General features: G+C 43.3%; 1 protein-coding gene across 1 annotated transcript in view; it reads right to left on the bottom strand.

Annotated features, from left to right (window-relative positions):
* LOC126198732 (uncharacterized) overlaps positions 1-22,732 on the bottom strand; it is a 257,125-nt gene that overhangs the window by 91,245 nt on the left and 143,148 nt on the right. The window contains exon 7 of the mRNA XM_049935253.1: positions 12,616-12,802. Within this exon, the coding sequence (XP_049791210.1) occupies positions 12,616-12,802 (187 nt within the window). The remainder of the gene's footprint in view (positions 1-12,615; positions 12,803-22,732) is intronic.

The following is a 22,732-nucleotide window of genomic DNA, read 5'->3' as shown; positions in this document are numbered from 1 at the left end:
AAGCCCAGACCTAGGTCGCCGTTCGGGCAGATGGAGGACCATGGCAGGGAAAAGCAGGTGACGATTGGGATGGCCCAGCGAGCAATGCACGTGGACAGCATAGTCGGCGAGCAGTCGATAGGGGCGAATCTGCAGCGGGGGAACCCCGGCCTCCACCAGTAGACTATCCACGGGGCTCATACGAAAATCGCCAGTTGCAAGCCGAACCCCACAGTGGTGTATGGGGTCTAACAACTTCAACACTGAGGGTGATGCAGACCCATAGGCCAGGCTCCCATAATCAAGCCTGGACTGCACAAGGGCTCTGTATAATCTCAACAGCGTGCAGCGATCTGCACCCCAAGATGTGTGGCTCAGGCAGGGGAGGGCGTTGAGGTGCCGCCAGCACTTTTGCTTCAGCTGAGTAATATGAGGAACCCATGTGAGCCGGGCATCAAAGACAAGTCCTAAGAAGCGGCAAGTGTCCACCACTTCAAGCAGGTGGCCGTCGAGGTAAAGTTCAGGATGAGGGTGGACCAGCCGACGCCTGCAGAAGTGCATAACTCGAGTCTTGGCTGCAGAGAACTGAAAACCATGAGTCAGAGCCCATGATGCTGCCTTGCGAACGGCTACTTGCAGCCTGCGTTCGGCGACTCCCGTAGTCGTGGAGCTAAATGAGATGCGGAAGTCGTCGGCATACAAAGGAGGAGACACCGACGACCCCACAGCTGCGGCCAGACCATTAATGGCCACCAGAAATAAGGAGATGCTCAACACCGAGCCCTGCGGGACCCCATTTTCCTGTATATAAGATGAACTAGAGGCGGCACCCACTTGCACCCGGAAAGAGCGGCACAATAAAAAGGTTTGAAGAAAAGCCGGGAGCTGACCACGAAGACCCCACTCATGCAACGTAGCAAGGATGTGATGCCTCCATGTGGTGTCATACGCCTTCCGCAGATCAAAAAAGACAGCAACAAGATGCTGACTTCGGGCAAAGGCCGTACGGATAGCAGATTCCAGCCATACCAAATTGTCCGCTGCAGACCGGCCCTGACGGAAGCCACCCTGGGATGGAGCGAGGAGACCACGCGACTCAAGGACCCAACACAAACGCCGCCCCACCATACGTTCGAGCAATTTGCATAAAACGTTGGTGAGGGTAATGGGACGATAGCTGTCCACCGCCAGTGGGTCCGCACTGGGCTTCAAGATGGGGACAATAAGACCCTCTCGCCATTGCGACGGGAACACGCCCTCGCTCCAAATGCGCTTAAAGATGGTGAGGATGTGTCTCTGGCAGTCCCTGGAGAGATGCTTCAGCATCTGTGTGTGGATGCAGTCTGGTCCTGGTGCTGTATCAGGGCAATTGGCGAGGGCAGCGACGAATTCCCTCTGGCTGAAAGGAGCATTGTATTTTTCAGAACGACACGTGTGGCATGATAACGGCGTTTGCTCAGCTCGCTCCTTTAGAGAGCGAAAGGCGGGGGGATAAGTTGCAGTCGCAGAGCTCTTAGCAAAGTGCGCAGCAAGGTGTTCAGCAATGGCGGCAGCGTCCGTGCAGACAGTGCCGTCCAAGGAGATCCCAGGGACACCCATAGGGGTCTGGTATCCGTACATCTGCCGGATCTGGGACCACACGAGCGAGGAGGAGACACGGGAACCCAAGGAGGAGACATACCTCTCCCAGCACTCCTGCTTACGCCGTGCAATAAGACGACGGGCCAAGGCATGGAGCCTCTTAAAGGCGATGAGGGTCTCGAGAGACGGGTGCCGCCTATGACGCTGGAGAGCCCGCCGACGGTCGCGAATAGCCTCAGCAATCTCCAGCGACCACCAGGGTACAGCCTTCCTCCGAGGGAGTCCAGAAGAGCGGGGGATGGCAGCCTCGGCCGCCAAAATGATGGACGTGGTTAAGACATGGACCACCTCGTCAACGTCACCCTGTGGGGGAGATTCAATGGTTGCAGCGGAAGTAAAAGCTGGCCAGTCAGCCCTGTGGAGAGCCCAGCGGGGCAGACGCCCAGAAGAATGACACTGGGGCAGTGACAAATAGATGGGAAAATGGTCACTACCACACAGGTCAGGATGCACTCTCCAGTGGAGGGACAGGACAAGTCCGGGGCTGCAAAGAGAGAGATCGATGGCCGAGAACGAGCCATGGGCCACACTGAAATGCGTGGGAGCACCGGTGTTCAAGAGGCTAAGGTCGAGCTGAGCCAACAAATGCTCCACGGCACGACCGCGGTCATCGGAGACAGTCCCACCCCATAGAGGGTTGTGGGCATTGAAATCGCCCAGCAACAAGAAAGGTGGTGGCAATTGGGTTATCAGTGCAACCAGGACAGGCAGCGCGACATCACCATCCGGTGGAAGGTAAAGACTGCAGACGGTAATAGCCCGCGGCGTCCACACCCTAACAGCGACAGCCTCTAAAGCTGTTTGTAGAGGGACAGACTCGCTGTGAAGAGAGTTAAGAACATAGATGCAGACGCCACCAGACACCCTTTCATAAGCTGCTCGGTTCTTATGATAACCCCGATAGCCATGGAGGGCGGGGGTTCGCATTGCTTGGAAACCAAGTTTCCTGCAGAGCAATGCAAAGGAAAGGATGAAGGCTTATAAGTTGGCGGAGCTCAGCTAGATGGTGGAAGAAACCGCTGCAGTTCCACTGGAGGATGGTATTGGCCATGGATGGGAAAGGCGTGAAGGGACTGGGGAGGCAGATTACGCCTCCGGGGCCCCTGCTGCTACTGAGTCACCACCTGTACAACAGCCATCCATTGCGGCCGAGGGACTGGCGAGATCCAGGTCCTCAGCGGACGCCAAAATCTCCACCTCATCCTCAGACGCAGAGCTTGTAGGAAGCGGTGGGATGGGTGCCACTGCAATGTCGTTAGCCTTGGGGACTTCCTTCTTCTTCTGCTTCTCTCGCTGTGCCTTCGGTGGTTCAGGCTGGGAGGGCGTCACTGGGTCAGTCTCAGGGACAGACGACGACCGTGTGTCCCGACGACCAGGGACCGGCGGTTGTTTGAGCCACTTGTGGCTGTCGGCTTTGGTACCGGTCGGAACTTGCGAAGGGAGGTCCCCAAGGGACCCCTTCCTGGCGAGAGGAGCCGAAGAAGTCTTACGCTTCTCTGGCTGGGAAGGGGGAACTGATGTCCCCGATGGTTGGGGGGGCATTGCTCCTGAAGTAGATGGAGCAGGAGCAACAGGGAGTGGAGTGCCCCCCACCATCAAGGGGGCAGGTGTGGGTCTCTGGCTCTGAGAGCTAACGGTGTGTGGCGCAGCTACAGGAACTGTAACAGGAGCGACAGTGGCGGCATAAGTGGACGTCATTCGTACTGGATGCTGTCGTTCAAACTTACGCTTAGCCTCGGTGTAGGTCAGCCTATCCAGGGTCTTGTATTCCATTATTTTCCGCTCCTTCTGGAGAATCTTACAGTCCGGCCAGCAAGGGGGATGGTGCTCCCCGCAGTTGACACAGATGGGAGGCGGGGCACATGGAGTATCAGGATGGGACTGTCGACCACAATCACGACAAATGAGGCTGGAAGCACAGCGAGAAGACATATGGCCGAACTTCCAACACTTGAAGCACCGCATCGGGGGAGGGATATAGGGCTTGACATCACAACGGTATACCATCACCTTGACCTTCTCAGGTAACGTGTCACCCTCGAAGGCCAAGATGAAGGCACCGGTTGCAACTTGGTGATCCCTCGGACCCCGGTGGACGCGCCGGACGAAATGGACACCTCGTCGCTCTAAGTTGGCGTGCAGCTCGTCATCAGACTGTAAAAGGAGATCGCGGTGAAAAATAATTCCCTGGACCATATTTAAGCTTTTATGGGGGGTGATAGTAACAGAAACATCCCCCAACTTCGTACAAGCGAGCAAGGCTCGTGACTGGGCAGAGGATGCCGTTTTTATTAAGACTGACCCTGACCGCATCTTGGACAAGCCCTCCACCTCCCCGAACTTGTCCTCTAAATGTTCGACAAAGAACTGAGGCTTCACAGACACAAACGATTCCTCGTCAGCTCTGGTACAGATGAGATACCAGGGCGAATACCTGTCGCTCTCATTCATAGCCTTTCGTTCCTCCCATGGTGTGGCGAGGGAGGGGATTTGGGGTCATAAACGTTACCTTTGAAATGGGCCCTCGAATGCTTAGAGACTGCTGGTGGCTGTCCACCAGCAAGAGAAGATGTGGCACGCTTCATTACATGTCATCCACCCTGATGCCACCTACTCCGACCAAGGGCCCTCCCCACGGGCGCCACCCAGCCACAGCAAAAGCCACCTGGCAGGATGGCCATTGCCGGGAGTCCCGATGCCCCAGGGAGATGGGCATCTACTCCTTGGCATACGTGGGGAGTTAACGGCACAGGCATCAGTAGAGTGATCCCTGTGTTGTCAGGGGGCTACAACCAACAGGGTACATGACGGCCCCACCACAACGGACTGGCTACAGTGCTGGATGTTAGGTGACATGTGGTCCATGGTCGCCGTGAGTGCAGAAAGTGGCCCTGCACATTGCTCAGCATAAAGTGCACGCAGGAGCGTATCCATGCCCAACAGATGTAGAGCGGGCAGGACTGCAACGCAACGACGAAGAAGCTGGCGAAAGATCTCAACGCAAGATGGACACAATGCACCAAGTAAGGCGCCCTTCCCCAATCGGCTCGCTCTTCGGAAAAATTTTGAGAGATGGAGGTCAAACCCGACAGGGGACCATCACATAAGGCCGAAACGTTTGAGACTCCTTTTAGTCGCCTCTTACGACAGGCAGGAATACCGCGGGCCTATTCTTACCCCCGAACCCGCAGGGGGGTTCATGAGTTGTCAAATTATTGCTGGAGGCTTGAAGAGTGAACTGAATTTATGCCTCTTCAGGAACCAGCTAATCTTTCCTGTTACTGTGCCACAAAACAGCAAAAATGCAAGCTTCTTCCTGTACTGCTCAGGTGCTTTCTGCTTACATTTCTTCATAAAGATGGCTTGTGAAATCTGGCAGTTGTAGCCATTTTTCTTTAATCCTTTACCTAACTAGCTCAATTCTTTCTGTACATTTTCATCTTCTGAGATGGACTCCACTCAGTGCCCCAAGGTCCTCCATATGGAAAGTTTCAGGTAGTGGTAGCTGGTAGTGTGCAGATACTGCCCTGCGTGGGTGGGTTTCCAGTAAACACTGTGGATGAGACACCCATTTGCTTTACAGCAGATGACAACATCAAGTAATGGCAAGGCACAACCTGTCATGAACTGTCATGAATGTTGTTCATCTGGTCCTAGAATTCTCCCAGCTTTCGACATCCATAAGACCAGACAACAAATGTATCGGCAATATCCAAGCATTAAAGCCTAGGATATATTACATGTATGTGAATAATGAGACCACATCAAAGCTGATCATCATATCTAAGAGATCTGATACCCAAAATTTTAATTTGTTACACACTAGTAATGTCCACTGTCCATTCACCTATATTTCCGCAAGAGGCTCGGTTCCTTTGTGCATCTACACTGAAGTTACCGAGGCAGTAATGCCTACAAATGTACTATATATCTACATGTGAAACCTGCTCTGTTGGACATGTCTGAAAGAATAGACACCACACTGTTGGTTGATACAGTGCTATAAATACCAAATTTCAAAGGAAAAACAGAAACCAGCGAGAATTGAGCAGCAAAATAATTTGATGGTGAAAGCTGAAAATTTGTAGTGGACTGGGATTCAATCCTGGATTTCCCACCCAGCATAAGTGGTTGCCTTAATTGCCTCTGCCATCTAGACACACTCCCACACCTGACCCAAATTCTCAGCTTGTCACACACTAGTAGCGTCCATTGTCCCTTCACGTACTTGCTCACAGCAGGGCCTGCATTCACGCAAGACCGTTGGACCCTGTTGTGTGTCCATTTTTGTGTGACAGAAAAGAAACCACACTGTTGTTTGATAAAATGGCCATAAACATCAAATTTCGAAGGAAAGATCAGTACCTGCTGCAATCGGGAATCAAAATAATTCAGGGAAGAAAGTTGAAAATTTGTGCCAGACCAGGGCACAAACCCAGATCTCCTGTTTAAGATGAGTGGTTGCCTTAACCACTCTAGCCATCCAGATATGCTTTCCAACTGACCCAAATTCTCAATATGCCACACGCTAGTAGCTTCCACCATCCATTAACCTGATTGCTCGCAACCGAGCCCTAAAGAACATACACCACTCACACATATATATATATAGTATATCTGTAGGCATGACCTCACAGATAATTTCAGTGTGGATGCGCAACAGGGTCCAAGCCTCTAGCAGGAATACAGGACTCGCTGCAACCAAGAAGGTCAGTGGACAGTGGAAACTACTAAAGTGTGACAAGTTGAGAATCTGGGTTGAATGGGAAGTGTTTCTGGATGGCTGAAGCGATTAAGGCAACCACTCACATTAAGTGGGAATCTCGGTTTGAGTCCAAGCCCAGCACAGAATTTCAGCTTTCACCACAAACAAATTATGTTGGTGTCTGATTGCGGTTGGTGTCGATCTTTCCTTCAAATTTTGACATTTACAGCTGCTGTATCAACCAACAGTGTGGTGATGGTTCCATTGGACATTTAATGGGAAACCCATAACTTTCATTTACAGCCAACCTTTTTGTGAAGTACCGGTACTTTTGGGCATCACCCTGGACATGGCTCCTGCACAACCTAGTTACTTTTATCATTTTAACAATACATTCATTTTCTGGGCTCATGGACATGAAAAGCTGGGAGAATTCTTGAGCTGCATGAAGAATATCCACCATTTGACAATAGCTGAGGAGCACTCAGCTGAAAATTCATGGACCTTAAACCAACTGATACAGCTGGAAGCCTGAGAGAATTTTATCAAATGTAATCTGACCCATGTGTGTACTGTGTAGTGCAATGACAGCTCATTTCTGGCTTCACTGAGCATGAGTCCTTCACAAAGAGGCTTCACCCTTGGAACTAGTTGTGGTTATGATCTAAATTAGCTTGCATCTGATGTTTCGGATCTGAATTTGCAATACTGTCACAACAAGTACTGTCTGCAGGCAATCGCCATAGCACATTGTTATCCAAGGTAATACATTATTGCTTTAAAGTCTGTATCTCCTACAAAAGTAAGGCAAGAAAATCTAACATTCATGTATTGATAGGATAAAGTGCACCTCAACACATTGAGGAGCATAACAAAAATCTGTTATAATTTCAGTGTGGACTGTTGTTATATTGATTTGGGAAACAACTTCAAACTTATCACTCTCTATCCAAACCTAACGGAATAGCTTAAAAAAAAGCCTTCCTCAACAACAGATGTTTCAAAAGTTTTTTTATCATGTTACATTTGCTTTTTGTAAACACATTAGTTATCGGTTCTCTATGTTGTTAAGTATGTGAAAAATCTGTCTTAATTTTAATTACAGCTGGAGGATATATATATATATATATATATATATATATATATATATATATATATATATATATATATATATATATATATAGAGGGAAACATTCCACGTGTGAAAAATATATCTAAAAACAAAGATGATGTGACTTACCGAACGAAAGCGCTGGCAGGTCGATAGACACACAAACAAACACAAACACACACACAAAATTCAAGCTTTCGCAACAAACTGTTGCCTCATCAGGAAAGAGGGAAGGAGAGGGAAAGACGAAAGGATGTGGGTTTTAAGGGAGAGGGTAAGGAGTCATTCCAATCCCGGGAGCGGAAAGACTTACCTTAGGGGGAAAAAGGACGGGTATACACTCGCACACACACACATATCCATCCACACATATACAGACACAAGCAGACATATTGTATATGTGTGGATGGATATGTGTGTGTGTGCGAGTGTATACCCGTCCTTTTTCCCCCTAAGGTAAGTCTTTCCGCTCCCGGGATTGGAATGACTCCTTACCCTCTCCCTTAAAACCCACATCCTTTCGTCTTTCCCTCTCCTTCCCTCTTTCCTGATGAGGCAACAGTTTGTTGCGAAAGCTTGAATTTTGTGTGTGTGTTTGTGTTTGTTTGTGTGTCTATCGACCTGCCAGCGCTTTCGTTCGGTAAGTCACATCATCTTTGTTTTTAGATATATTTTTCACACGTGGAATGTTTCCCTCTATATATATATATATATATATATATATATATATATATATATATATATATATATATATATATATATAAAGAGAGAGAGAGAGAGAGAAACATTCCACGTGCGAAAAATATATCTAAAAACAAAGATGATGTGACTTACCGAACGAAAGCGCTGGCAGGTCGATAGACACACAAACAAACACAAACACACACACAAAATTCAAGCTTTCGCAACAAACTGTTGCCTCATGAGGAAAGAGGGGAAGGAGAGGGAAAGACGAAAGGATGTGGGTTTTAAGGGGGAGGGTAAGGAGTCATTCCAATCCCGGGAGAGGGTAAGGATGTGGGTTTTAAGGGGGAGGGTAAGGAGTCATTCCAATCCCGGGAGCGGAAAGACTTACCTTAGGGGGAAAAAAGGACAGGTATACACTCGCACACACACACATATCCATCCACACATATACAGATACAAGCGGACATATTTAAATATGTCCAGGCGTTCGAGAAAGTGGTTGGTGTCTTTGATGAAGGATGGGAGACTGCATGTAATGGGTTGAAGGTGTTGATCTACGTAGGCAGAGATACGTTCTGTGGGGGCTTGATAACCAGCTACAATGGGGTGGCCGGGATGATTGCGTTTGGGAATTTTAGGAAGAAGGTAGAAGGTACGGGTGCGGGGTGTCGGTGGGGTCAGGAGGTTGATGGAGTCAGGTGAAAGGTTTTGCAGGGGGCTTAAGGTTCTGAGGATTCCTTGAAGCTCCGCCTGGACATCGGGAATGGGGTTACCTTGACAAACTTTGTATGTGGTGTTGTCTGAAAGCTGACGCAGTCCCTCAGCCACATACTCCCGACGATCAAGTACCACGGTCGTGGAACCCTTGTCCGCCAGAAGAATGACGATGGATCGGTCAGCCTTCAGATCACGGATAGCCTGGACTTCACTAGTGGTGATGTTGGGAGTAGGATTAAGGTTTTTTAAGAAGGATTGAGAGGCAAGGCTGGAAGTCAGAAATTCGTGGAGGGTTTGGAGAGGGTGATTTTGAGGAAGAGGAGGTGGGTCCCGCTGTGACGGAGGACCGAACTGTTTTAGGCAGGGTTCAATTTGGATAGTGTATTGGGGAGTTGGATCATTAGGAGTAGGATTAGGATCATTTTTCTTCATGGCAATGTGATATTTCCAGTAGAGAGTACGAGTGTAGGACAGTAAATCTTTGACGAGGGCTGTTTGGTTGAATCTGGGAGTGGGGCTGAAGGTGAGGCCTTTGGATAGGACAGAGGTTTCGGATTGGGAGAGAGGTTTGGAGGAAAGGTTAACTACTGTATTAGGGTGTTGTGGTTCCAGATTGTGTTGATTGGAATTTTGAGGTTTTGGAGGGAGTGGAGCTGGAAGTGGGAGATTGAGTAGATGGGAGAGACTGGGTTTGTGTGCAATGAGAGGAGGTTGAGGTTTGCTGGAAAGGTTGTGAAGGGTGAGTGAGTTGCCTTTCCGGAAGTGGGAAACCAGGAGATTGGATAGTTTTTTGAGGTGGAGGGTGGCATGCTGTTCTAATTTGCGGTTGGTCTGTAGGAGGATGCTCTGAACAGCCGGTGTGGATGTGGGAGAGGAAAGATTGAGGACTTTTATTAAGGATAGGAATTGACGGGTGTGTTCATTGGCTGAGTTGTCCAATGGCCAGCTTCACACGTCCGTTCACATCAAACCCACCAACAAGCAACAGTACCTCCATTATGACAGCTGCCACCCATTCCACATCAAACAGTCCCTTCCCTACAGCCTAGGTCTTTGTGGCAAATGAATCTGCTCCAGTCCGGAATCCCTGAACCATTACACCAACAACCTGACAACAGCTTTCGCATCCCGCATCTACCCTCCCGACCTGGTACAGAAGCAAATAACCAGAGCCACTTCCTCATCCCCTCAAACCCAGAACCTCCCACAGAAGAACCACAAAAGTGCCCCGCTTGTGACAGGATACTTTCCGGGACTGGATCAAACTCTGAATGTGGCTCTCCAGCAGGGATACGACTTCCTCAAATCCTGCCCTGAAATGAGATCCATCCTTCATGAAATCCTCCCCACTCCACCAAGAGTGTCTTTCCGCCGTCCACCTAACCTTCGTAACCTGTTAGTTCATCCCCATGAAATCCCCAAACCACCTTCCCTACCCTCTGGCTCCTACCCTTGTAACCGCCCCTGGTGTAAAACCTGTCCCATGCACCCTCCCACCACCACCTACTCCAGTCCTGTAACCCGGAGGGTGTACATGATCGAAGGCAGAGCCACGTGTGAAAGCACCCACGTGATTTACCAACCGACCTGCCTACACTGTGACGCATTCTATGTGGGAATGACCAGCAACAAACTGTCCATTCGCATGAATGGACACAGGCAGACAGTGTTTGTTGGTAATGAGGATCACCCTGTGGCTAAACATGCCTTGGTGCACGGCCAGCACATCTTGGCACAGTGTTACACCGTCCGGGTTATCTGGATACTTCCCACTAACACGAACCTATCCGAACTCCGGAGAATTGCTCAACATCCGGTGCCGCCATTGCGGTTTATCAGGGCGCTACTTCCTGGCACGCCCAGCCAGCTTTTAATTATCTGCCGGAAGTGTGACATATGGCGCGGCTCTTATCAGTACCCGCAGGCAGCTATGTCATGTTTCGACGATTTGTAGTTGCTTTATATTACGAAGCTGCTGCATTTAATTGAAAAGAATATGAAATAATGACAAATGTTTGGACATAAAAACTGAATAACAGTGCTTAAAACATTACCTGAGAATACTGATATTTGAAAATCTTGCTATCACAACAAATTTTATAATTTTTTATTTATTTGGATTTGTGTCTTAATGAGATATGATCATAGGACATACCGTAACAAATCTAAAAGTTATTAAAAGGAAAACAATCAGCCTAAAAGGATGTTAAGTCATGATATACCAAAATGAAGGTAATAATTAAAAAAGAAACATTAATAATAAAAAAAATACAGTATAAGATTTCACTTTGTTTCATAACTCTTATTAACAGGAAATGAGAGGCTAGCTGTTACTGATAGCCTAGGAGTAGACACCAACCAGAATTTGGCTAGAATACTTTTGGAGAAATACGTGAAAACTCAAATTATAAATTAGTGAACCCAAGCATCATTTACTAGGAACACAGTGACCACTATAATTAATATCCTAATAAAAGAGCCACAGGTTGTGCTCAAATTGTTTCACTATTAAGGGTTCAATTTGTCAGATGTGAAGATCATCAGATAATTGTTGCCCTAGTGCCAACACGTTAAGGGGATTAACAGTCTCGCTCACTTCCATAGTCAAACACAGTCACATTTGATTGTGGTACCAAGCAATGCTTTTAACCTCCTAATGTGTTGCCACTAGGGCAATGATTATCTCGTGCTGCTTTTGTCTGACAAGTGAAACTGCTAATAGTGAATCAAATTTAACTGGATATCAAATCACAATATTGAGATCAGATAAAAAAATAAAATAAAATAAAAAAGTCACTTTAATTAACACAATACAATGAAATGGAGCAAAAGTACTCATGTACGAACAGGATAGTCACCTTTTCCATTCATTTCAGTGAATTATATTCTCACAACACAATTAATAGCCTTGATTTTAGATAATTTTATAAGGTTTTGCTATCTCAGTCATACATGCACAAGCATGCTCCCCCCCCCCCCCCCCCCACACACACACACACACACAGGTGCCAGCATATGTGTGATAATGTGGGCAAATGTCCAACATGTAACAACCCCTTCCTGTAAAGGTATGAGCTACATATCTGTTGCTCTTAAACCTCATTATATCTCTTCTACCTGCTCCATTCATAACAGCCACTCACCCTTGTTGCACTACAGCAGAGGGCAACAGCCACTCGCTACAGCTGCACAATAGTACAGGAGAAACACAGAATGTATCTTCAAACAATAGAAATTCCAGGTAGGAATGTCAACAATGTACGAAGAGACAGATTGCTGTTTACTGCAAAGATACACATTAAGTTGCAACAGGCCCAATTAAAAGACACTTACACATAAGATTTCAGCCATAGCCTTCACCAGGAAAAAAGAAACACACATAATTCGTTCACACAAGCAACCACACCACACGCACATGACCATCAACTCCAGCAGTTCGGACCAGAATGGTATTCTGTCCCGAGCTGCCAGAGTTGGCAGTATGTGTGTGTGAAGTGTGCTTGCTTGTGTGAATGAATAACATGCATATCTCTTTTTCTGATGAAGGCTGTGGCCAAAAGCTTATGTGCATCTTTTAATTGTGCCTGTCTGTACTTAATGTGTCTCTCTATGCTAAGTATAAAGATTTTTGTTAAAATAATGCTAAGAACATCTTGCAATTAAACAATTATGGGTTTGCTGAGGGCAATATTTGTGAAATTTTTTAACATATATAACAAATCAGAACTGAAAATATAATCCCATAATCCATGGTTCTGCAAAACTGTTTTATTACCTCTTTTTGTATATCTTCTAATTGTTTCAAATACTGCTGCTTCTGTTGATATAAATTATTATAATTTTCTTTACATTCTTCCAGTTGTACAGATAAATGGTTCAGGACCATGTCTTTATTACAGAGTAACTCATTTAGTTTAAGTATTTCAGCTTCATCATTTCCTCTCAGTAACTCCAGTTCCTTCCTGATTGAAATACATTATTTAGAGGCATTGAAACTACTTCTTGAAATAAACAATAAAATTCAACATGAAAGGAAAAATATTTGTTTTCAGTTTTCTTCATCCACATTTCCAAGAAATATTTTAATCAATATCTTCTTTTTCTTTATAATCAAGCAATAACAGAACCTTAGTACTGGCAATGGACCTTCCTTATGGACAAAAATTTACAGTAGCCAACAAGCATATTACACAAAGAGTAACTCATTTTTAGTGGCCTAAATATCAATGAAATGAATCCAGACAAATCAAACAACATATTTTTAATGACCTGTACATTGTATCACCACAAACTGTCAGTATTGTAAGGTTGCCAAATAGTCAACATCAATTACTGATCACGTACAAAGATATTATGGTGTGATGTAGTTGCTGTTTTGAACATGTGGTTAATTTATATAACAGTAGTTTAAACATGTATGTCCCATATTGATCATCTGAACTTCTTCACCAAGGCTGTAATAATTAGTTTAAAATCCAAAAATATTATCTCTTCTACACTGCATTTTGTGAATAAACTTTCTGCACCATTTATGACTTAACATACAACGTATTTTCCTCCACTTTACATACATCAACATCTTATACTAATCAATAACGTTTCCATTAACAAGATCAAACAATGGAAAATCCAGGATGGAATAACGACAATATTATGAAAAGGGAAGTTTACTACTCACCACACAGCAGAGATGTTGAGTCGCAGATAGGCATAACTAAAAGACTATCAAACAAGTAAGCTTTCAGCCAAAAAGGCCTTAATCAGAATAAGACAGCAGACACACACACACACACACACACACACACACACACACACACACACACACATTCAAATGCATTTAACGCTCAATCTCTGGCCTATCGGCCAGAGACTGTAATCATGTATGTGTTAGTTGCATTTGCATATGTGTGTGTGTGTGTGTGTGTGTGTGTGTGTGTGTGTGTGTGTGTGCTATCAAATTCTGATGAAGACCTTTTTGGCTGAAAGATTACCTGTTTGACAGTCCTTTAGTTATGTCTATCTGTGACTCAACATCTCTGCTATGTGGTGAACAGTAAACTATTCTTTTCATAATATTGTCATTATTACATCCTGGATTTTCCAGGATGGTACTGCTCAAATGTTTGGGATCCACAACAAGTCTGATTACAGGAAGACATCAAAGAAATTCAGAGGTGGGGTACTAGATTTGTTATCGGTAGGTTTGATCAACATCTGAGTATTACAGAGATGCTTCAGGATCTCAATGGAAATCTCAGGGGTGAACACAATGTTCTTTCTATGAAATACTATTGAGAAAATTTAGGGAACCAGCGATTGAAGTTAACTACAGAACGATTCTAGTGCTGTCAACTTACATTTCACACAAAGACAACAAAGCTAAGATAAGATCAGAGAAATTATGACTTGACAGTCAGTTTTTCCTCTGTCTGTTTGGTAGTAGAACAAGAAAGCATATGATTAGTGGTGGCACAAGGTACCCTCTATCATGTGCCATATGATGGCTTGTGGAGGATGTTTGATGTAGATGCGGATGAATGTGTGTGGGTAGGAATTATGGATGACAAACTCATAGGGATATGCACTTTACCAGAAACATTTCATGACTGGACTATTAGCATGGCCTCCCAGTTCACTTGATGTGAGTTGATTAGATTTTTGGATATGGGAACTTTTAACGGCAGTGACATATGTTCCGCACATGTTGAACATCTAGATGTATGATTTTTTAAAGAAGGAGCGCAAAATATGTGTAAGAAGAAGTAGTATCTATGTTATTCAGGAGATAGGCTTTCTTCCTCTTATGGCCTGGACAAACGCACGCATGCACGCACACGCACACACACACACACACACACACACACACACACACACACACAGAGACAGAGAGAGAGAGAGAGAGAGAAGACAGAAGATATATCCCCCCCTCTCTTTCTTTGTTTGTAACCCCATAATGCTCCACAGCATGTATTGTGATTATTACTATAACCCATTATAATTTAATCATCACCACTGGTGTCTGTCTCCTGTCTTCGTGTCAAAACTTCCCTATTCCCACCTCACCCTGCCCAACCCTCTCCTCCTCCCAGCGGCTATAACAATTTCCTCTCAGTCTGTGATGCTGTAGCCATTTTGTTTATATCTTCAGTAAACTGGATAAGAGGGGCCTATATGATATATAACACATAAGCTACACATTTAATGCTGACAATAAGATGTAGAAAAAGTTTAATTCAAATCATTTAGCAGGTTCTACACACACACAAAAGAAAATAAATGTAACTGAGAATACAAAATTACCCATGAAATATTATGAAGCTTCTCAAGAATTTACATCTGCTGCACAATGAATAAAAGCAAACCATATAATTTCAAACAAGCAGAAACATGTTAGGTTACTAAATGTGAGACTCATTTTGCCTTCAATAACTACTTTAGCAAAATTATATCGGACATCAATTGGAAGACTTCTCTCAACCTTCTAAGAAGTTTATATGACAGTAAAACAAGATAAGCTAAAGCTGTCACCAAACTGAAATTTGGTTTGAAGACCACAGACCTTTAATAGGTTTGGTCATTGGAAGTGGTGTGCCCTCTGCTTCCTTCGACGTTGGAACTGACTTACGCAGCCAGTTACAGGAGGACCTACTATTTAATGCAGACTCTGAACTATCATAAAACTCTGACAAATGGGAAAAAAGTGATAAGTGACAGATAAAAATCCTAGGACTAATCAGGTATTGAAACCCAGACCTCTGGATCCATATTCTGAGCCACATGCACCTAAAATGTTGAATTTCAAATGCTTCCTCACAAAGATAAGTTAAAGGATGATAGATCCATTAAATCAATTTACAATTTTACTGACAGTCTCCTCCTATTCATTGCAGTGCAGATTTCACATCTGTCTGGTGTTTGATGTCATTTTATGTCACTGTTACATCAGTTAATTTAATTCAACTGATCTATATCCCTATTTCAGAGTAAGCCATGGTCCCCCACAAATTCTATTCCCCCAGAGAAGCTTTTTTCACACAACACATGGGAGAACATAAGCGAAAATAAAAAAACTGAATTGGGCAATAGCATAATCACTAAGGTAACAGCTCATGAAAAGTAAAGGAAGGAAAATTATAATGTAATGTTCTAACAACAGCAAGGATTTTTGAGGCACAGTACAAGCTCAGCTTAGGGAAGGAGTTGGTCATAACTTTTCATCCCAGCATTCCCCTTAAAGAATTAGGGAAATTACAGAAAACTAAATCTGAATGGAAGAGCAGGGATTTGAACTGCTGTCCTCCTGAATATGAGTCCAGTGACTAAACCACTGAGCCACCTCACTTGGGTTGTGAAAAGCTCGCAATCCAGATTCAAATCATTGTCTGGCACAAGTTTTATTTTCAGCGTACAGAACTGAATATCCTAGGCTATTCCTCTGTTCAAAATCAGTGGAGATTCTGTCTGCAGAGAACTGTTTAGTAATTATTTGAGAAAAAATTTTAAACCTTTCTGCTACTGTAATTTCCCTAAAAGGGTTAACTGTAACATTTACGTCATCTTCAAGTGGAATCATTTGTACTGAAAATGTGGTTGAACTAGTGTGCTTCAGTATGTCAATGACATTGTATCTCCAATTTATATTTTCATTTACATGCATGATCAAAAAGTGAATGCCATATACTTCATTGATGTCTGTGACTGAATTAAATCCTTTCACCACTCAAATGTTCAAGATGAGTTACAAAGGTCAGCTTGTTCCAGTATGGTGACAGAAATATTATACTGCACCTGATGCAGTTGGTATCAATTGGTACCATGCAGCACACTAGACAGAACATATCATGTATCATTGCCTGATTTCCATAGCCATAAGCTGGTATGCAGACAGAACAACATACTAGTGGCTTGTTCATCAAGCAATGTTAACTCTGTAACAACAGGATGTAAATAGTGTTAAAGTAATAGACAAAGTACTGTGTGCAGAAATACAGTAATTGGAAACATATGAATGGGATGGACTGGACTGACAGAAAAATTTCTTTTACTATGGGTACTTCTCATAAATAAAAAAAATATATCTCACATTGATGTTACACAAGGCAATCAGTAGAGCCTCTTCAACGGAATCAGCAGAAAACCATATTCAGAGGTGTTATCAGTGTCACACAATAAAAAACTATGTAAAGCAAAGCTGCAAATGAAAGACAAGACAGAAACCAGTGGCTAGAAGACAACAGAAATACATCAAACTATGGCTCATTCCAAATTATTTGTGAGAAATCCACAATGGGAAAAAAAGAAGAAAGGACTAAAGGAGCTCAAAATTTTATTAGTTGGTTTTTCTGTGTTATTGGTTGTGCAGGATGATCAGACCTGTCTGAAGGAAGGTTGCTTCATACTTCTGAATGACACAGGCACTGAAATATCATAAAAATGAGTGGGTTACAATACTACTGGTTCTTTACACTATTGCATTTCTCGATTAGGTATTCTTACAGGTAGTTATGAGAAGTGTTCTATGAAGTTCAAGACTGTGTTTCTTTCAGTGGTTTCAGATACTCTGAAATCAGATTTTTCTACAAAATGTAAGTAGTAAGTGATGCAATTTTGTGCCAGCTGGTACGCCTTTGCCTTTCGATAGGGTCTATCCCCCCCCCCCCCCCCCCCCCGAATTTAACCAAATCAGGAATTTATTATTTTGCCAGCAAAAAGGGATGCATCTAGAGTTAATGAGATCACAAAACAGGGGATAAATGTGTGGGAAGATGAAGTTAGGGGACCCAGAGATTTATTGAGTCATCTGCAAACTAAGTAAATTGAATACCTGTGTACCGAGTTTTTCAGAAGTACTATAACTACCAAGTTGGGGAAGATGGATTGGTAGAGTACAAGATCGAGTGAACAGACAATGCACCAGTGAAGAAAGCACATCAGTTACTACCTCCCTGGATGCAAATACTTAAACAAGGTGTTGCTTAGATGCTGGAAAAGAATGTAGTTAGGCCATCTAAGCCGCCATATGTAGTCCCTATATTTCTAGCACCTATGGCTGATGGACAATATTGACCTGTAGTGGACTACCATGAACTGAATAAAAAGGTTATAATTAGGTTAGTACCTCTGCCAGATATACATTCCAATTTTGTGTGGTTTAAGGGAGCCACAATTTACACATTAGATCTTAACCAAGCATATAACCAGACTGTGTTGGCTACTGAATCTAAGCTGATAACAACATTTTCTACCAATTGGAATATCCATGAATACCAATCTGTACCCTTTGGGCTATCCACAGGGGCAGCAGTTCTATCTAATTATTGGATCAAATTTTTGGAGACATAAAATTTAAATATCTGTACCATTATCTAGACAATCTTGTTATTTACACTGCTATCTCTGAGGAACATGGACAGTATTTGAATGAAGTTTTTACAAGGTTGAGGAGAGCCAGATTAACTGTGAATGTCAAGAAATTAAAGCTGTCATGCAGTAGCATGCAGTTCTTGGGGCACACTGTGTCAGCTGATGGCATGACTACTGATCCCCAGTGAGTGCAACCCATACTGGAATTCCCAATACCCACTAACATAAATGGTAAAGCTTTCTTCATCAACATGAAAAATATTTTGAAATTTTATTGACAACTTCACGTGAAAGGCTGCACCACCAAACAGTCTAAGGTGCAAGGCTTGTGAATTTAAGTGGGGGGAACCACAACAAGCATTTGAAAGCATCAAGTAAGCTCTGAGTACACCTCCAGTTTTGGCATTACCAGATTTTAATGACCAATTTATTTTTCAGGCTGTCACATTCATGCTGAGTGTGGGAGCTGTTTTGCTCCAAGAAAGTGCTGAGCGAAGGCAACCCATAGCTTATGCATCATGGATGCTGAATGAAATGGAAAACAACATATTCTGTTTATGAAACTAAAGCTCTGGCAGTACTGTATGGATTAAAGAAGTTCAAATACTATCCAGAACACACCAGCTATAAACTGGAGACAGACAACCAGGTGTTTAGTTAGGTACTGGCCAAACCCCATAAACCAGGGCATATAGCACAACGGGCAGTACAGACACTTGCATTTTACTTTGATGTAGTAAAATATAAGGGGAAATGACTAAATTATTATGGATACCTTAAGAAGAATGTTTGATTCCCAGAATACCAAAGAGCAGTTGCAGTTAGTTAATTTAATTTTAAATGGTATGCCACAGTTATTTAAGAATATTGAGAAATATTACACACAAGATCCCGAATTGGTGGAAATTATAAATAAGGTTAAGAACAGAGAAATTCAGAAGCCACACATTATGAAAAAGGGAGTGTAATACTGTTATGCTCACAGTAATAAATAGCCTAGAATAGTAGTCCCTCTAGCTCTGGTTCCATACATGTTTAAATATTTCCATGAGTCACCTGGGGGACAGGAGGGAGGGGGAGGGGGGGGGGTGTAGGGAAGCAGCCTACTCACGCTGTAGTAAATTCACATCAGTTTCCATTGTGTGCCAGCCAGTCTGTTGTAACTAGCTCTGACGTAATAAATGTTGCACAATACCTTAAGAATCAAGCAAATGTCCTAAAACTTTTCTAGCATGTCAGGAATAATGCTAAATTAATGTGTGTTATATATCAGTTCGATAACTTAAGTCATTTCCGAAATTTGGACGTTTTTCTGTAAAAACCATTGGCGCAACAGAAAAGAGCTAGAGACTTCAAAATTTATATTTAGATTCATCTTTCATAATGATTTAATAAAAACAGTACTTTGGATTTCACAAATTAAGATTTTAGTGGAAATTCATGATTTTGTGGTTTTCGTCTCAAAACTGAAGGAAGCAAGATAGATTAAGTAGGCTAGTAAATAAGGCTAGGATGTTTAGATTTAAATAGGTTGGAGGTCCGCTATGACTATGAAGATGTGAAAAGTTTCTTTTGAATACCTATAAAATTATGGCGATAGCGGATCTCAAAAGGGACAGTTCAGAGCTCATCTGCTGCGTGCAGTGCAATTAAATTAATTCTCTCGCCCACAATACTTAACTTAGCCACGTCAAAATTTTATTATCAATACTTACCTGCGTGCTGAATGCACATTTCAATTAGGAGCTTCTTCGGCCATCAGCAAGAGAAGCTATAATTTATTATGTAACTTGAAGTGGTGCGTTACTAGCCCAGCGGCTAGTCGGGAGAGCCGATTTGATCAGGCGGCTTTATATATAAGAGCGTTGCGCGAGGAAGCAAGGCCCCAGTTCTCTCCAGACGCTGAATGACACGCCATCTGTGTCGGCAGTCGCGTCGCATCGGTATCACTGCTACTAACAGCCTCGGATGCCGTATTCAGTTACTCGTGATGCGCGGAACAAGGAAATCATTTCAAGTGAAGTGTTAATTCTGGGATGATTTTCATTATCTAGCTTCAGTGTGCGTATTGTCGTATTTTCACGTGCCGTCGCGGGACAGACATTCTACCAACTATTTAGCGTGGTGTTTGATGAAATACTCTCATCAAATTATGGCGAGCATTCTTTTTAACATTTAATTCGGACATTTATAGTTGCATCAGCGCATTAGACTCTGAACTGCTCTGTTAGTTAGGTTGTAGGGATACTTGTGTTTTTTATTTGTGACTTTGAGAATATACTCAACTATTTTGGAAAATCGTTTTTGATTAGAAATCCCGGACAATCTCCTAATTCCTCAGAGCTATAAGCTGCAGCTATAATGGGATTCTCAGATGAAGTGGGCACTAGGAACTCTAATTACAGGCTTCACGTTTTGTTAAGTCACTTTCTGGGTGCCTAAAAAGTAAATAGAGAGCCAGTGTTGAGAACGGCGAAAGACAGCATTAACAACATTCTAATAGCCAGAAACTGATTCAACAAACAAACATTTGTACAGCAACAATATTTTTCAACAATTAACCGCCGCCCCACATATGGTGCATTGGCCGGGAAATCAACTAAGTGAAAGTGATTTTTAACTATTCGGATTCGCGAGTGGAATGTGACACGCAGCTGAGTAATAGAACAGTGAAAGTGTTACGTGTGCATGTGGGCGACGCAATTGGATTAACAACGCATCTGGATTGACGGAGCTGGCACTGAGTCTAGCGGTGCTGCCGGCATCGCGAGAAGCCAGTTTTGCCGTACCGCAGTCGTCCGCCGCAGCAGCCGGAGCCGCGCCTGTGGTTACGGGCCACGCAAACACACAACAGCCGTCGGAGTGCTGTCTGCGGTTCAACGTGCCACGTCGCATCAGTAATCCTGGTACGCCGCGCCGGCAACACCATACGTCGTGCAGAAGGAACTAAGTTAAGTGAAAAGCTGTTAAAAATTTTACTAACCTGCACTAAAAGACTGTCGGCGATGGAACCGCCAAAAGAATCTGAGTTTAAACTTAAATTAGAACCTATGTCTGTTGAGGGAACTGTAAATTCAGACAACGTTTCAAGTATAAACATGCATGAAAGTAGTAATGTTAAAGTGAAATATGAAGTATTGTCTCCTGACAGTAGTGTAAAAAGGGGCAATGATTCAATAATAGAGACCCCTGTAGTACAGCAGAAATTAGAAATTGTAAATTTATTGGATGATAGTTTCTCTGATGAATTAAAAATGAAACAGTCATCAGAGATGGTAGAGTTCAAGAAGGAGAAGTTACATATGACTAATCAATCAGAAGTTTCATTTAGTTTTGATGATTCTGGTGTTGGAGCTAGTTTTTCGTCACCTGAGCGTGATAAAAAGCCAGCTAGTGAGCAACCCAAAGATGCTGGGGCTGTTGATTTAAATGTTATATTACAAGCAATAGCTGCCAGTCAAACAAATTTTAATATGCAGTTTGAGGAAATGGGCAATAAATTAGAATCCAATAATGCTGAATTAAAATCTGAAGTAACTGAGGTCAAAAGCAGTAATGCTGAATTAAAGTATGAGATTATGGCCAGCCAAACTAATTTTAATAAACGATTGGAGGTAATGGACGATACCTTCAAGGCTGGTGGCAATAAGTTGAAAGAGGATCTAGACAGTTTGAATTGTAAAATTGATTACAATCATGAGGATATTAAGAAAACGGTTGCTCAACAGTTTTCTGAAATATATAAAACAGTAAAATCCGAAGTTGCTGAGGTTCGCAAAGACTTCCAAATGGAAGATGCGAAGCTGAAGCACAAGTTAACAGAAAAGATCGAGGCGGAGTCTGAACTGTGCTCAGATACATTTAAAGATGTTAATATAAAAGTAAATATATGTCAAGCAGACGTAGATGCAAACAAAACTGATACTACTCATATTGTACAAAGAGTAGATAATGTGGAAATGAAAGTAGAAAATATCAGTACTAACATTGCTAACCTTGAGAGTAAAGTAGCTTCAGTAGCTTCTGGTAATGGTAGTATACAACAAGTTGTAGCTGCAAACGCCGCTTTTATCGGGTGTCGGCAGTTCTTGCGGTTCGATCCAGATAAAAATATCCACCCGCTAGATTTCTGGAACGATTTTGAAGATGTGATTCCACCAACTTGGTCTGAACGAGAGAAAATCTCATTTATTAGAAGCCATTTAGCAGGTGACGCCATGCGTTGGTCAGCTGATGTTATGTTGAAGTGTAAAACATTAGCAGAGTTTAAAACAGCTTTCATTAATGAATATTGGTCTAGTAATAAGCAAAATGAAGTATTGAGAGAATTTTGGAGTGGAAAACGCTTCAATGCAGGCAAGGAATCCATTAAAGAATTTGCTAAGTCATGGATTTCACGTTTGTCACATTTGGACGAAAAATTAAAACCTGAAACGATAATACTAGGTCTTGAAGCCAAACTGCCATGGTATTGGCAAACTAGAATTATATCTGCCCCTAGAGACAATCTTGATCGTTTCATTGAGTAT

This window comes from Schistocerca nitens, chromosome 8 (assembly GCF_023898315.1).
Source record: "Schistocerca nitens isolate TAMUIC-IGC-003100 chromosome 8, iqSchNite1.1, whole genome shotgun sequence".
Lineage (NCBI taxonomy): Eukaryota > Metazoa > Arthropoda > Insecta > Orthoptera > Acrididae > Schistocerca > Schistocerca nitens.
The sequence above is the reverse complement of the archived record's forward strand: the minus strand, read 5'-3'. Positions and strand labels throughout refer to the sequence as shown.